This window comes from Mercenaria mercenaria, chromosome 19 (assembly GCF_021730395.1).
Source record: "Mercenaria mercenaria strain notata chromosome 19, MADL_Memer_1, whole genome shotgun sequence".
Lineage (NCBI taxonomy): Eukaryota > Metazoa > Mollusca > Bivalvia > Venerida > Veneridae > Mercenaria > Mercenaria mercenaria.
The window spans coordinates 38,037,238-38,051,689 of record NC_069379.1 but is presented as its reverse complement, the minus strand read 5'-3'; the positions used below and the strand labels follow the sequence as shown (position 1 = coordinate 38,051,689).

Below are 14,452 nucleotides of genomic sequence, written 5' to 3'. Positions count from 1 at the left end.
TAAACAACTTTATTAAGATTTTTGCAAGATAAATAACCAAAACCATTCTGCAGAAAGTGGTAAATTGTTGCAACACTCCTGTATATTGAAGAAAATGCATTCTTCTTGCATTTTTACCAATATTTTTCACTTTCACCCAATTTTATCATTTTTCAGTGTCACAATGGTGGAGATGATGGTGGAAATGAACATGTTGAAAAATTTCCCTCTTACTTTGGGCTTAAATATATCTAGCATACCTTTAAAGAAAAATGCTCTTTTGAGAAAATGGGAACTATTTTATTGTACCAATTGTTGCAATTTATATGAGCCGTGCCATGAGAAAACCAACATAGTGGCTTTGCGACCAGCATAGATCCAGACCAGCCTGCGCATCCGCGCAGTCTGGTCAGGATCCATACTGTTCGCTAACAGTTTCTCCAATTCCAATAGGCTTTAAAAGCGAACAGCATGGAGCCTGACCAGACTGCGCGGATGCGCAGGCTGGTCTGGATCCATGCTGGTCGCACACCCACTATGTTGGTTTTCTCATGGCACGGCTCATATATCTTTTTACAGATATATTAGATGTAGCTGACTCAAAATGATAAAATTCACCCTGAAGATATTTGTGTTACCTTAATGTACATAACTAATTACTGATAACTATCTGATGCCTTCATGTATAAAAATATTGCATATTTCAATTAAAAATATGTTATCTTAAATCAAATCATACATATACATCTCTATTATTTCATCTTTTTAATTGAGAGACAAAATTTTTTTACTTTCACGGAGGGAAAATGAGTACAAATATTTCAATGAAGTTTCGTACATAATACATTTTGTTTAATCAAACTGTGAAAAATTCAGTATCTCTTTAAAAAAAATTGAAGTTTATTTTATTTATTTTTTTTTAAATCATAGCTTTTCTGAACTTAAATTTATACAAAGGAAAAATTTTATTCAATAAAACTGAGGAAAACAATAATTCAGTGTAACCATAGAAACATTTTTTAGATTAAAATGGGATCAGTACATTGTGTGTGTTTCTTGTTGGCAACATTACTGTTTTGTACCAATGTGGATTTGGCAGAAACTGATGTTACTAAAGCTGAGAAACCAGGAGATCCTGAGAACAAGATAAATAATTCCGTTAATTTTATTGGACTATCTGCAGATCACATTAAAAAAGCTGTAAAATTCATCAAAGAATCTGAACTTTACGACAAGATACAGGAGGTTTTAGTGCACTATATACAACATTTTGCAATGTATCGGAAAATGACAATGCGAACGAAAAGTGGAAAAATTACTGTTCCAATTTCCGAAAAAATTGAGCGTAACCTTTCGATCATGATAAAGCATGTCATCCATGTTGAACATACTTCAACGGCAATAAAGAATGACAAGTTTGATTTTACGAACTCAGTTAATGTATTCCGTTTCATACGTAATAACACAGTACTACTGGACAAAGTATTTGAACACACAAATGCATCTTTTAAAGCGCATGGTGATATTGAGAATCCAGAAAAGTTACAGTTTTATCATGCACTGAAGTCCGATGCAAGATTTTTTAAAATCGAACAGTTAAATCAAAGTATAAAAGAACTCATCCAAATACAGAAAGATGCATCGCCAAGTTTGTCCAACATTGCAACAGGAAGATTATTTGGCAGTAAATTGTCGGACCTGAATTCTGACGAATGTTTACATATCGGAGACTATGCGAGTGCAGATAACGTCAGTATCAGTGTACAGTTTTATGAGGCGGCAGTAAGGAGACTTGATGCCCATAACATGCTGATGATAAATAAATCACAGGTAGGCTAAATATAGTAACATTACAGCTGCATGGTTTTCACATGGGTTTTAATCAAAAGGACCATGGATAGATGTACACAACAATCACAATGGTACTGCTTTCTTTAATGAAAGAACTTTCAAATTGTATAAATCTTGGATATATTACTAATTATAAATGCTAATTTTGTTTTCAGATTTACAAAACTAAGTAATGTAATTTTTCCTTCATAAGACTGTGATTAATTTTTACTTTGAGATTATGATTTTGTGCCTCTCTATGCAACAACTGCATTTTGTATTCAGGGAACTATTTTTTAGATTTTGTAGACCTTATTGTAAATAAGATAATTATCTTATATTGCTCTATGGTGTTTTGGCTTATTGACTTAACTTTGTAAACTGATGAATTTATTATTTAAATATTATCTATTATTATTATCATAACCATTATCACGTCATTATTATTATCTTTTAATTTTTTTTTTTTGTATGAAAGTTTCCTTTTTAATTATACAGAACAGGAACATTTCTAGTAAAATCACACTCACTTCTTGGCAAAAATAATTATAAATCATAAACTAGAGCTATCACTGAAACTGATTAATACCCCTGCAATATTGCTTTTTATCATATTTGACATTTTAGGAGTGAGATAAGCACATTTTATTTGATGCTTTTCAGTGAAATATTTGAATATATCCGTGAAAAAAAAATTTGGTTATCATGACAGTACCTTCATCTACAATGACAAAATGTAAAACAGGGTTATCGTAACAGTGCCTTGTTCTGAAAAGACAGATAGTAAATTAGAGTTACCATAACAGTACCTTGATCTGAAAAGATAAACAGTAAATTAGGGTTAAAAAAACAGTGCCTTGATCTGCAAAGACAAATAATAAAATAGGGTTACCATAACAGTGCCTTCATCTACAAAGACAAATATTAGAATAGGGTTACCATAACAGTGCCTTCATCTACAAAGACAAATAATAAAATAGGGTTACCATAACAGTGCCTTGATCTACAAAGACAAATATAAGAATAGGGTTACCATAACAGTGCCTTGATCTGCAAAGACAAATAATAAAATAGGGTTACCATAACAGTGCCTTGATCTACAAAGACAAATATTAGAATAGGGTTACCATAACAGTGCCTTGATCTGAAAAGACAAATATTAGAATAGGGTTACCATAACAGTGCCTTGATCTACAAAGACAAATATTAGAATAGGGTTACCATAACAGTGCCTTGATCTGAAAAAACAAACAGTGAAATAGGGTTACCATAACAATGCCTTGATCTGCAAATACAAATAGTAAAATAGGGTTACTATAACAGTGCCTTGATCTGAAAAGACAAATATTAGAATAGGGTTACCATGACAGTGCCTTGATCTGAAAAGACAAACAGTAAAATAGGGTTACCATAACAATGCCTTGATCTGCAAAGACAAATAGTAAAATAGGGTTACTATAACAGTGCCTTGATCTGAAAAGACAAACAGTAAATTAGGTTACCATAACAGTATCCAAGTACTTTGATCTGCATTATGTTGTATTCTGGCAAAATTCACTTGAGCCTAATGCATCATTACCAAGAAACTGCTTTGATGACCCTTTTATAATATACATTTTCCTATTTCTACTGTTATATCAGCCAAATGGACTATAATTTTAGACGAATAAGGCTGAAAACTCGTTTGAAGCAGTAAACTTTTTGATGCTGTGAATGTCACAACTAAAACAAGTTGTTCTACCATATATTTCCATATCCGATGGGAGTTGAATTCAAGCTTTTATAGTTATTAGTGAATTCTAATATACTTGTCTCTGTTAAAACATGCTTACGTTAGAATGACATCATGTTAACATACTGTGATGTCAATGTTTTTGTTGTGACCGAGAAAAAGCGCTACTATATTTTCTCTACTGTTTTAGATTAAGGCCATATTAGAATTGAAATAATTTATAGCAAAACCCTGTTTTAACACTATTTATACACTTGGATGGTAATATGTGGTACAAATAATTTCACAAGGGCACAGCCCTCGTGGAACTATTACGCCAGACGTATAACCACCCATCGTGCATAAATAGTGTTAAAACGCTCATTTGCTATAAATTTTATCTTAAATACATGCTGTATTTCAGACAGGCAACTTGTAGGTACATGTATAATTATGTTTTAAAAGTAAGGACTAAATCTCAGAAATTATTGCTTGTTGTACTTCAGATCTTGGAGAGAATTATCAACTTCTACAGCCAATATGGTCCTGAATGTGAGCATAGAATATCTAAACTACAAGATAAACTGGAAGAGGCAAAAGCTAAAGAACAAGAAAATGCTGCTGATGATGATGAGGAGGAGGTGGAGGATGAAGACGATGAACCAGTAAAAGACAGAAATGAACAAATTAAAGCTGAAAATGATAGTAAAGCTGAAATTCAAAAGAACAATGTAAACGATAAGGATGAGAGAGAAGATCAAACTAACCAAAAATCAGATGATGAACAAGAAGTAAGAGAAAAGAGCAATCAAAATTCTGACAAACATGATAATGAAACAGACAGTGCTGATGACACTAATGATACAGTGGATAAAGATGATGAAATTTGTTTTAGAAAAATAATGAAAAAGTCATCAATTTTATCATCAAACCATGATGAGCTGTGAAAACAAATTAATATTACACAGTAACATTATAATAAACATTTTGTATTACTCTATCATATCACTAATGATAATGATACAGTTACCAAAGGTTATAAGGTAACATCTTGAACTAAGGGCGAAACCAATTTTGATATTTTCACTTTCTTGTTTAAAGTCTGTTTATCATGCAACTGCCATTTTTTTTAAAAGATGAGCATAAAATATATTATTAAATAATTTCTTGATAAATCTCATTTTCAGCAACTGTTTTTCTAATATTTGTCAAAGGTTTGTATATAGATTAAATAACATTAAAGAAAGTCTGATTGAATTCATTCTTTTTTATTACCTCCCTTTATTGAACAATATAGTATAAGCTCAAGTTAGTGCAATAGTGAAATAAGTATTTGTCTGTTTACTAAACCACATAATTATATCTTAGGGACAGGACAATTTCAAAATTTTAAAACCAGTTAATCATTTGTATGAAATCAAATTGAACTGGTTAATCAGCTGCCGTATTGAAAATGCTCTTTGCCTTCCTGATGACAGTATTAAGGTACTTTCAGAAACTGACTTCATTTAGGAACTTACGAACTTTAATGTTTGCAAGCAGTTTGAAAATTAGTAAGTCATATTTTGGTGTATCACATTAAATATATCATGACAGGCGAAACCAAGACTACTGATTATGTTGATTGATGTGTTTTAGTGGTAATATACTGTGGATCAATGTACTGGTCAAAGAAATATACAAGAGGGCCAAGATGGCCCTAGGTCACTCAACTGAGAAACACATCATAACACTGTAAACATGTTTGACCTAGGGATTTCATGGAAATAAATATTCTGGCCAATTTTAATTAAGGTTGGACCAAAAATGTGGTCTCTTGAATTTAAACAAGTATTTTCTTAAATATGACCTGATCACCTAGTTTTTGACCCCAGATGACCCATATTCAGACTTGACCTAGATATTATCAAGGCATTCATTCTGACCAAATTTCATAAAGATCAATTGAATAATATAGTATCTATCACATACAAAAGGTTTTTCTTTGATTTGACCTATAACCTACTTTTTGAAACCAGATGACCCATAATCAAACTCCCCGTATGAAAAAGTACGCCCATACTTTAGGCGGAAACCACTCAGAAAAATAAGGCGGTTTCCATCTTATGTTGCTATTAAGCATAATATCAGCCTTAGGGAGACCTTAAAATATGCTAATTTTTTCCTGTTAGTAAGGCAGAAACTGCCTAAATTGGCGTAAAAATGTTTAAGCAGGAAAAAATTACGTCTAAGGATTTTCTCTGCTTAGGTGGGAAAAAAAAATACCCAGAAAAGCTTGACCGGAATAAAATCTGCCTTATGTAAAACATAAAAAATACTCTTAGTATTTATCTTGAGCATGCACCTTTTCACATTTCACTAGATTCATTTTTCTTTGCCAAATACAATTTATTAATAGGACAGCTTCAATTTTACAAATATATCAGCTGTGGCTTAATTACAAAATTACCATTTAGCAGATTAAGGGTTAAAGGTAACTGGCCTCCAGATTAAACAACAACAAAAAAAGGGAAGTAATTCACAAAATTAATGCTATATGTTTTAAGAATGCTTTAAACCATTTTTAATAAGAATTAGTTGCTTTTACTAATTTTTACAATGAAAATCAAAAAGCGTTTGTAACGCTTTACTGGAGGTAAAATCTCATACTCTTACTAGTTGAGCCACGCCATGAGAAAACAAGCATAGTGGCTTTGCAACCAGCATGGATCCAGACCAGCCTGCAGTCTGGTCAGGATCCATGCCGTTCACAAATGGTTTCTCTAACTGCAATTGGCTTTGTGGATGTGCAGGCTGGTCTGGATCCATGCTGATCTCAAAGCCACTTTGTTGGTTTTCTCATAGCACGGCTCAGTTAATTAAAGGGAGCATACAAAAATTTTAGTAACTAAAGGGAAGTAACTCAAACATCACTTTTCCTTGTTGTAATGATTTCACACTTTATTGTCTTGACTTCCACTTACAAAATAACTCTATCCAGAAATTATGAGCTTAGACATAGATCTGTCCTTGATATCTTCTTCAATCTCTGTAGTAAGTATATATACAGATGAAAACAATGCACTTTTAGATTCACATTCTCCCACCTCCACAACCTGGCAAACCAACTTCTGGATCTGCCCCTGAAAAAGATGTATACACAATCTATGTAAACACAAGGCGTGACCTATACAAAATAAAACGGGAAAGTTTACTAGCTTGCAAAATTAACTGAAGATCAAAAGGGACTGATAAGGTATGCTATTATCATATTTATAACCTTTATTTAGCTGTTCTGATCATACCGAATGGAAAAAATGACACTGAAATAGGCTAGTTTTAAGCTGTATTTTGCAACTGTAACACAGTTACCTGCAAAATTCAGTTTGCAAACAATGCAGTTATTTGTACTATACATGTTTGCAACATTTTATACTACCTATAGATAAGATTTTTCAAAGAAAATAAAATGCTAGGTACACAATTTAAAGTACAAATGTAGAACATCTGTATTTATATACATCTTTGCAGATTAATTGATGTATATACATGCAAGATTTAGGTCAAAGGTTTAATTAACACAGCAGCTGGATATAAACTCTGTATAGTATTTAATAAAGGGAACCAGCCTGTACTACTCCCACACACACAATAATTTAAAGGACAGCATGTTTATTATGGTTCTCATGCATCGTTGAACTCAGAAATGTTATCGATGTTAAGTGCATACTGTAATAATTTATACAAATGAAACATTTTAATGAAGAAAAATCATAATTATCAAACATGTTATCATTTGAGTTTTCTTGCGGATTTATACTAAATATTTTGTTTATTGGTAGAATAGATTAATTATTGTAAATATTAAACCTGTAATATATCTAAGGTGTAAAAAAAATTGTTTGTTTCCGGTATCCCGACCTACTCTAAATTTTTGGCTTGACCCTAAATGTTTTTATGGCCTTGGAGAATATTTTTTTCAACTTTTTAACAAAAAGTTGCAAAACTGCACCTTTTATGTTTTAAACATGGCCAGTGATGTTAGAAATCAACTTACTGATGCTCTAAATGCATAACCCCCTTATTTGCATTCATTTTTTGACACAAAAATAATTTTCGAAAAGTCTCTCTTCATAAAAAAAAATTCCAAAAAAAAAAATTCCGACCTACCTACCCTAATTTTTTTGAGCATGTTACCGGAAACAAAGAATTTTTTTTTTTAGGCCTAACTGCACAGCTGCCACATTTCTCCTACATGTATGCTCATATTGCAAAGTATAGCTACTACTGTACAATATAACTGCTCAACAATATAGTGTAAATTAAATTCTAAAATGAAAATATACTCAAAAGAAGTTCATGTTACACTAGTCTTGTTGTCACACTATCACAATTGGATGGCTTCCCACATGACTTGTGTCTCAATTTTAGACTACCGTAAAACCGAAAATGTATGCTTCTCTGACTTTTGGAGTGAAGATGGGGTGCATCCCTCCCCCCACCCCCCGAAAGGTGTTCATTTATTAAAATCACACTGTCCGTCCATCTGTGTGTGCGTCCGTGTAAATTCTTGTCCAGGCTGTAACTCTGCCATTCATAAAGGGATTTTGAAATAACTTGGCATAAATTTTCACCATATTGAGAAGACGTGTCAAGTGCAAGTCCCAGACCCCTAGCTCCAAGGTCAAAGTCTCACTTTGATGGGTCTGTTTTGTGTCCGGTCCCTAATTCTGCCATCCAAAAAGGGATCCAGTCCATAATTCTGCCATCCATGAAGGGAATTTGAAATAACTTGGCATAAATTTTTACCATGTTGGGACAATGTGTCAGGCATAAGACCCAGACACCTAGCTCCAACGTCAAGGCCACACTTAGAAGTCAATGGTTAACAGGGTCTGTTTCATGTCCGGTTCATAACACTGCCATTCATCAAAGGATTTTGAAATTGCTTGGCATAACTATAACCTGTAATGAGATGAGGTGTCATGCGCAAGACCCAGACCCCTAGCTCCAAGGTAAAGGTCACACTTAAAAGTCAAATGTTTACATGGTCTGTCTCTTGTCTGATCCATAACTCTTCCATATAATAAAGGATTTGAAAATAATTTGACACAAATGTTAACTGTATCGAGAAAGTTTGTTGCACTTTTGACCCGGGTCTCTCAGGTTACAGTAAAGGTCATAAAATGATTCATACCTAAATTATTCTGGCATATTTTGAGCAGAAAACTGTAGCATTATTGTTTTTTTTTCTCCCTTGTTTATGCACAAAAACTGGGGGGTGGGGGCTGAAACAACCAGGGAGAGAAACCAGTTCTTTTTTCCCCTCTTGTTTATGCACATAAACTGGGAGGGGGGGGGAACCAACCAGTTGATTTTTTACCCTGGGGAAGAAATCAATCGGTTGTTTTTCCAAGGGAAAAAACTGACTAGAGAAAGATCTGACTGTTACACTAGCATTGTAAACAGAGAGCGTAGAGAAGGGTTGTGTTAACAATTGTTATAGACGTAAAAAAAAATAAGTAATGTTCAATATTACATTTGCTTGAAAATCAGTATGATATATCAAGTGTTCTTTGTTTTTATAATGATTTAAAGCTCTTTGTTAAATTGTATGATTTTGTCATTTATACCATATTTGGTAATGCCTATATAAGAACAATGATATCACTGAGCCCAAAATTGCTGCACTGTCATTAACTTGATAACTTTAAATTGCCATATTTTTTTTTGTTTGTAGTCAGATTTTCTTAATTCATTGGCAAGTTTATATTTTTCTGACATGCCAAGTCCAGGTTTAGTTCTATGGTATCTTAATAAATGATGTTACTCAAATACTTTTGGTGTATTGGATGTGCAGAACTACCATAAAAGAGCTTCCATGCTTGCAAGTGATATTCAGGTATTTTAATTTTCTTCTAACAATTTCAGGATATACATGGATGACGGAGACTTTAACTTCTACAGAATATGTATAGTTGAGAAAAATGTAGCACTGCTTGCCCTGAAAGAGTTATTCGAGACACTTTGGGAGAGGAAATACCCTGCAATACCTTGGACAAAAGATTCTGCATGTGTAACACTGTTCGAACAGAAGGAAGATGAACTCTTTGAAAATGGTGTAGCACCATTACCCAATAAAGAAAAGCGGAGAAAACAAGAAAAAAGATTACAGCGACAAAGAAGTTTCAGAGACAGCCACTGGACTAACTATGTCTGGGATACCAGTAAAGTTGTCCATGCTCTTGTGGACTCAAAACTATTTGTCAATGATCTGACTATTGCAGATGAAGATGGTGTGCAAGTCAGTGAGCATATTGTCAAGATAAAAGATATTCGTAATCAAACTGCTCATTTAACAACATCTGCTATTAGCACTGAAGAATTTGAGAATGTGCTGGAGTTATTGAACAAACATATAAAAGCACTAGAGTTAACAAATGTTGATTTGTCTCAGTACATTGCGAAACTTCAAACAGTTAAAAACCAAGAGAAGCCGGTCTTGCAACATGTGTTTAAAGAAAGGGAAAGACACGATACACTTGTAAAAAGACAAATCGCTGACAGGAAATATTTTTCTACAGAATATAAGAGACTCGACAGGGAGAAACATTTTCTGAAAACAAATATAGATCACTTGAAGACGAAAGAAAAATCAGCTGAAAATGAAGGAACTGATGAAGAAAACGGAAACAAAGAAGAGAATACAGAAGACCAAAGTTACAAACATTCTTTAACAACAAAATACGAAAGTCTCGAGTCGGATTACAACCATCTTAACAAGGTTACAGAGGACCTAAACAACAAAGGATCTGTAGACCCAGAGGAACTCAAATCTGAAAATGACTACCTGGAACAAATTATGGTTGATACTAACAAAACACACGCTGCTGAAATTGACAGGCTTAAGTCGGAAAATGACTTTATGAAGCAGATCTTGACACATTCTTCAGAACTTGTAAAGTTGAAACAGACTTTGGCAGACATGAAGAAGAAACATGCTGCAAAGATTGTAAAACTTGAATCTGAACATTCCGTGGAGGTTCAGAAACTTATGTCTGAAAACGCCATTCTGAAACAAACTATAAACGAGAGAAATGACCGCGGACAATGTGGTAATATACAAAAGAACACAAATATTTATCAAATGCTGGTCTGTTATCATGTGTGCATTTTCATTATCATAACATTTTTGCACAAAATGAAAATGAAAACCATAAAATAGCCATCAAATTAAAAAAAGCTTAAAAAACAAAATGTTGACTTGTTTACTGGGTTAAATGTTATTCAACCTGTACAGTGGCTTTCAATAAACTTTAATAATTATAGGGGTTTATCACACAAGAGCTTTAAGGCTTGTTGTTGGATCACCATATGTGACACTAAATAAATCTTACCTTTACCTTTACAAAAAGTAAACAAGTATGATATGCTTTAAGTCGGAAGGGTAAATGGCAAATAAACATTCTTTTTAATCAGGTAGTTTCTTAGCATTTAGCTGTTCTTAAAAAGAGCAACCGACAAATTTGGTTGGCAGAAAGAATTTGACTTGACCCTACATAATAGGAGTTTGAAACTTTGCAAAGTGATGCCCATTCACTTTGCGCTCAACTTAAAACTCTAAAATTTTGGTCATGTATACCAGGTTTTGTAAGGAGTGTACAGTATACTCAACGAGAGAATTTGTATATATCAATTATGTTCAAAGAACCTTTCTAAACTGTAGAACAACAGTACTAAAAAGGTAATCAAGAAGCACTTTAGGTCATCATGTTTTATGTAAGCCCTGTTCCTGTTTTTATTTCATTGTAGACCTATACTTGACATTTTGGTGGCATTTTTATGAATTTTTTTTTTTTTGCATTATATAGAAATGTAAACAATTTTTTTTTTCTCATGTTATCATACCCAAATTTTAGCTGTCAGTCTGGAAGATATTCCATAGGGTTGACCTGCCAGACAAAAAAATTGTCTTAGAAGACTATGCCCCTTTCCTTTTTTTTTTTTTTTTTGTGGTTTATAGGTCATTAAGTAATTCGTTTATAAAATGGGCCTGGCTTTGTATTACAGCCCTCAGAAGATCGTTAATTTTATATAGAACATATAGCATGTTAATTTACTAATATATACCCTTATAATAGATAGATCTTGCCTTAAAGACACAACCTCTGTGTGGGAGTATTCTCAAAACAATCTACTGTACCGATAAGAGAAAGAACACTGTTGGAGTTTGCAGATACAATGTACAAGATGTAACTTTTGATGAAAAAGTAGAGTTCTACGCCTTTTTAGCCCACCATCATCAGATGGTGGGCTATTCAAATCACTCTGCGTCCGTGGTCCGTCGTCCTTCCGTCCGTCCGTCTGTTAACAATTTCTCGTTATCGCATCTCCTCAGAAACTACCAGGGGGATTTTGACCAAACTTTGTCAGAATGATGTATTGGTACCCTAGTTGTGTCCCCCTGAAAATCAGACTGGTTCAACAATTTTTGAGTGAGTTATGGCCCTTTGTTTATTTCTATAATTTACATAGATTTATATAGGGAAAAACTTTGAAAATCTTCTTGTCCAAAACCACAGAGCCTAGGGCTTTGATATTTGGTATGAAGCATCATCTAGTGGTCCTCTCCTCCTTCAAATTATTTCCCTGGGGTCTAATATGGCCCAACCCCGGTGGTCACATGGTTTATATAGACTTATATAGGGAAAAACGTTTAAAAACCTCTTGTTCAAAACTACAGGGCCTAGGGCTTTGGCATTTGTAGTGTAGCATCATCTAGTGGTTCTCTACCAAGTTTGTTCAAATTATCCCCCTAGGGTCAAATATGGCCCCGCCCTGGGGGTCACATGGTTCATATAGACTTATATAGGGAAAAGCTTTTAAAATCTTCTTGTCAATAACCTACAACATTCAAATTTGGACCACATGTATGGTTTTGAGTGGCAAGATGAACCTAGACATGAGTTGACCTTGATTTCGACCTAGTGACCTACTTTCACATTTCTGTAGCTACAGCCTTCAAATTTGGACCATATGCAAACCTTGACATTGACCTACTTTCACATTTTTGAAGGTACAGGCTTCAAATTTTGACCACATGCATAGATTTGTGTTCTGAAGTGTAATTTGACCTTGATTTTGACCTAGTGACCTACTTTCACATTTCTCAAGCTACAGCCTTCAAATTTGGACACATGCATAGTTTTGTGTACCGAAACAAACTTTGACCTTTACATTGACCTAGTGACCTACTTTCACATTTTTGAAGGTACAGGCTTCAAATTTGGACCACATGCATAGTTCTGTGTTCCGAAATAAAATTTGACCTTGATTTTGACCTAGTGACCTACTTTCACATTTCTCGAGCTACAGCCTTCAAATTTGGACCACTTGCATAGTTTTGTGTACCGAAATGAACTTTGACCTTAAGATTGACCTAGTGACCTACTTTCACATTTCTGTAGCTACAGGCTTCAAATTTAGACCACATGCATAGGATTGTGTACCGAAGCAAACTTTGACCTTGACATTGACCTAGTGACCTACTTCCACATTTTTGAAGATACAGGCTTTAAATTTGGACCACATGCATAGATTTGTGTTCTGAAGTGTAATTTGACCTTGATTTTGACCTAGTGACCTACTTTCACATTTCTCAAGCTACAGCCTTCAAATTTGGACCACTTGCATAGTTTTGTGTACCGAAATAAACTTTGACCTTAAGATTGACCTAGTGACCTACTTTCAAATTTCTCAAACTACAGCCTTCAAACTTGATGCACATGCATAGTTTTGTGTACAAAGTACTTTGTCCTTGAAATTGATCTAGTGACCTACTTTCACATTTCTCAAGCTACAGCTTTCGAATTTGGACCAAATGCACAGTGTTGTGTACGGAAATGAAATTTGACCTTGAGCTAGTCAATAAGTCATGAAATTTGGAACACTCAAAAATGGCATATTGGTGGGCGCCAAGATCACTCTGTGATCTCTTGTTTCTGTGAAACAATTAGTTGGTTAACTGTATTAGTATGCCTTGGTTTCTGACAAGTCTTCAGCTGTTCTCCACAACTGACTAACAACTCCCCACGTAAGTCAAAGGGGGAGCATGAATGACCTTAGATGTATTGTCTTTAGCCAGTTGTATTGTATTGTATTGTTCGAGTAACTTCCGCCTCTTGTCTAGGTGCACCCTCCCAGGGATCACTTTTGGCCGTGATTTCGCGATATTCTCGCATTATTTTGGTGAAAATCGCATAAATTTTGCTCAAATGCGCTTAAAAATCTCATCCACGTGGCCATAGATCTTTTGCCGAAATTGCAACTTTTCGCTGCAGTGCGGTCTTGCCGTTACTTAATTTTCGTATGACGTTCATTTAGGTGCTTGAATTTCGCTTATATCTCCATAGAGCGTCCGATGATTATGACTACCGGACAAAAATAATCTGTTTTCGCGATGTTTCAAATACCACTGAAACAGAAATTAAGCATTTGGAAGGCCAAACTTTCTGCCTCCATTCGCGCAGATGAATAGCGATGAGAATATTAACAAGATGGTGGAGAAACCCCCGGTGAAGTCCCTTCATAAAAAACGCTAAATGCCCGAATTTCCAAACGAAATGGTCAGTGTTCACGAAAGACCCTGAAAATTCACAGGACAGTCAGTCTGGTAAACATGATTTTTTTACAGGACCGGATAATATTTTACCAGACCGAATTCTTTTTAATAAATTTGATATCTGATCTTTAAAACTGGTATTTATATATAGTCTATATAGACAGCATTACACAAATTACATCCTTTAAGTTTATTTCCACTTATTAATTGAAACAGATTTCAGACATTAAGTTTTCAGGCTGTAAAAAGTCTCCCTGTACTTGGATTCAGTGTTGTTATATTTTCTGGTCCTTTGGGACCATGGAGTCCATTCAACATATGTGTAATAGATC

The 14,452-nt window shown here is 34.2% G+C and overlaps 1 protein-coding gene across 1 annotated transcript; it reads left to right on the top strand.

Annotated features, from left to right (window-relative positions):
- The first annotated feature begins 6,644 nt into the window (after nt 1-6,644).
- LOC123542794 (uncharacterized) lies at nt 6,645-10,788 on the top strand. The gene is made up of 2 exons (XM_045328798.2): nt 6,645-6,755; nt 9,431-10,788. Exon 2 carries the CDS (start codon nt 9,438-9,440, stop codon nt 10,722-10,724), a length of 1,287 nt encoding a protein of 428 aa, XP_045184733.2. The 5' UTR covers nt 6,645-6,755; nt 9,431-9,437; the 3' UTR covers nt 10,725-10,788.
- Nucleotides 10,789-14,452: the final 3,664 nt, after the last annotated feature.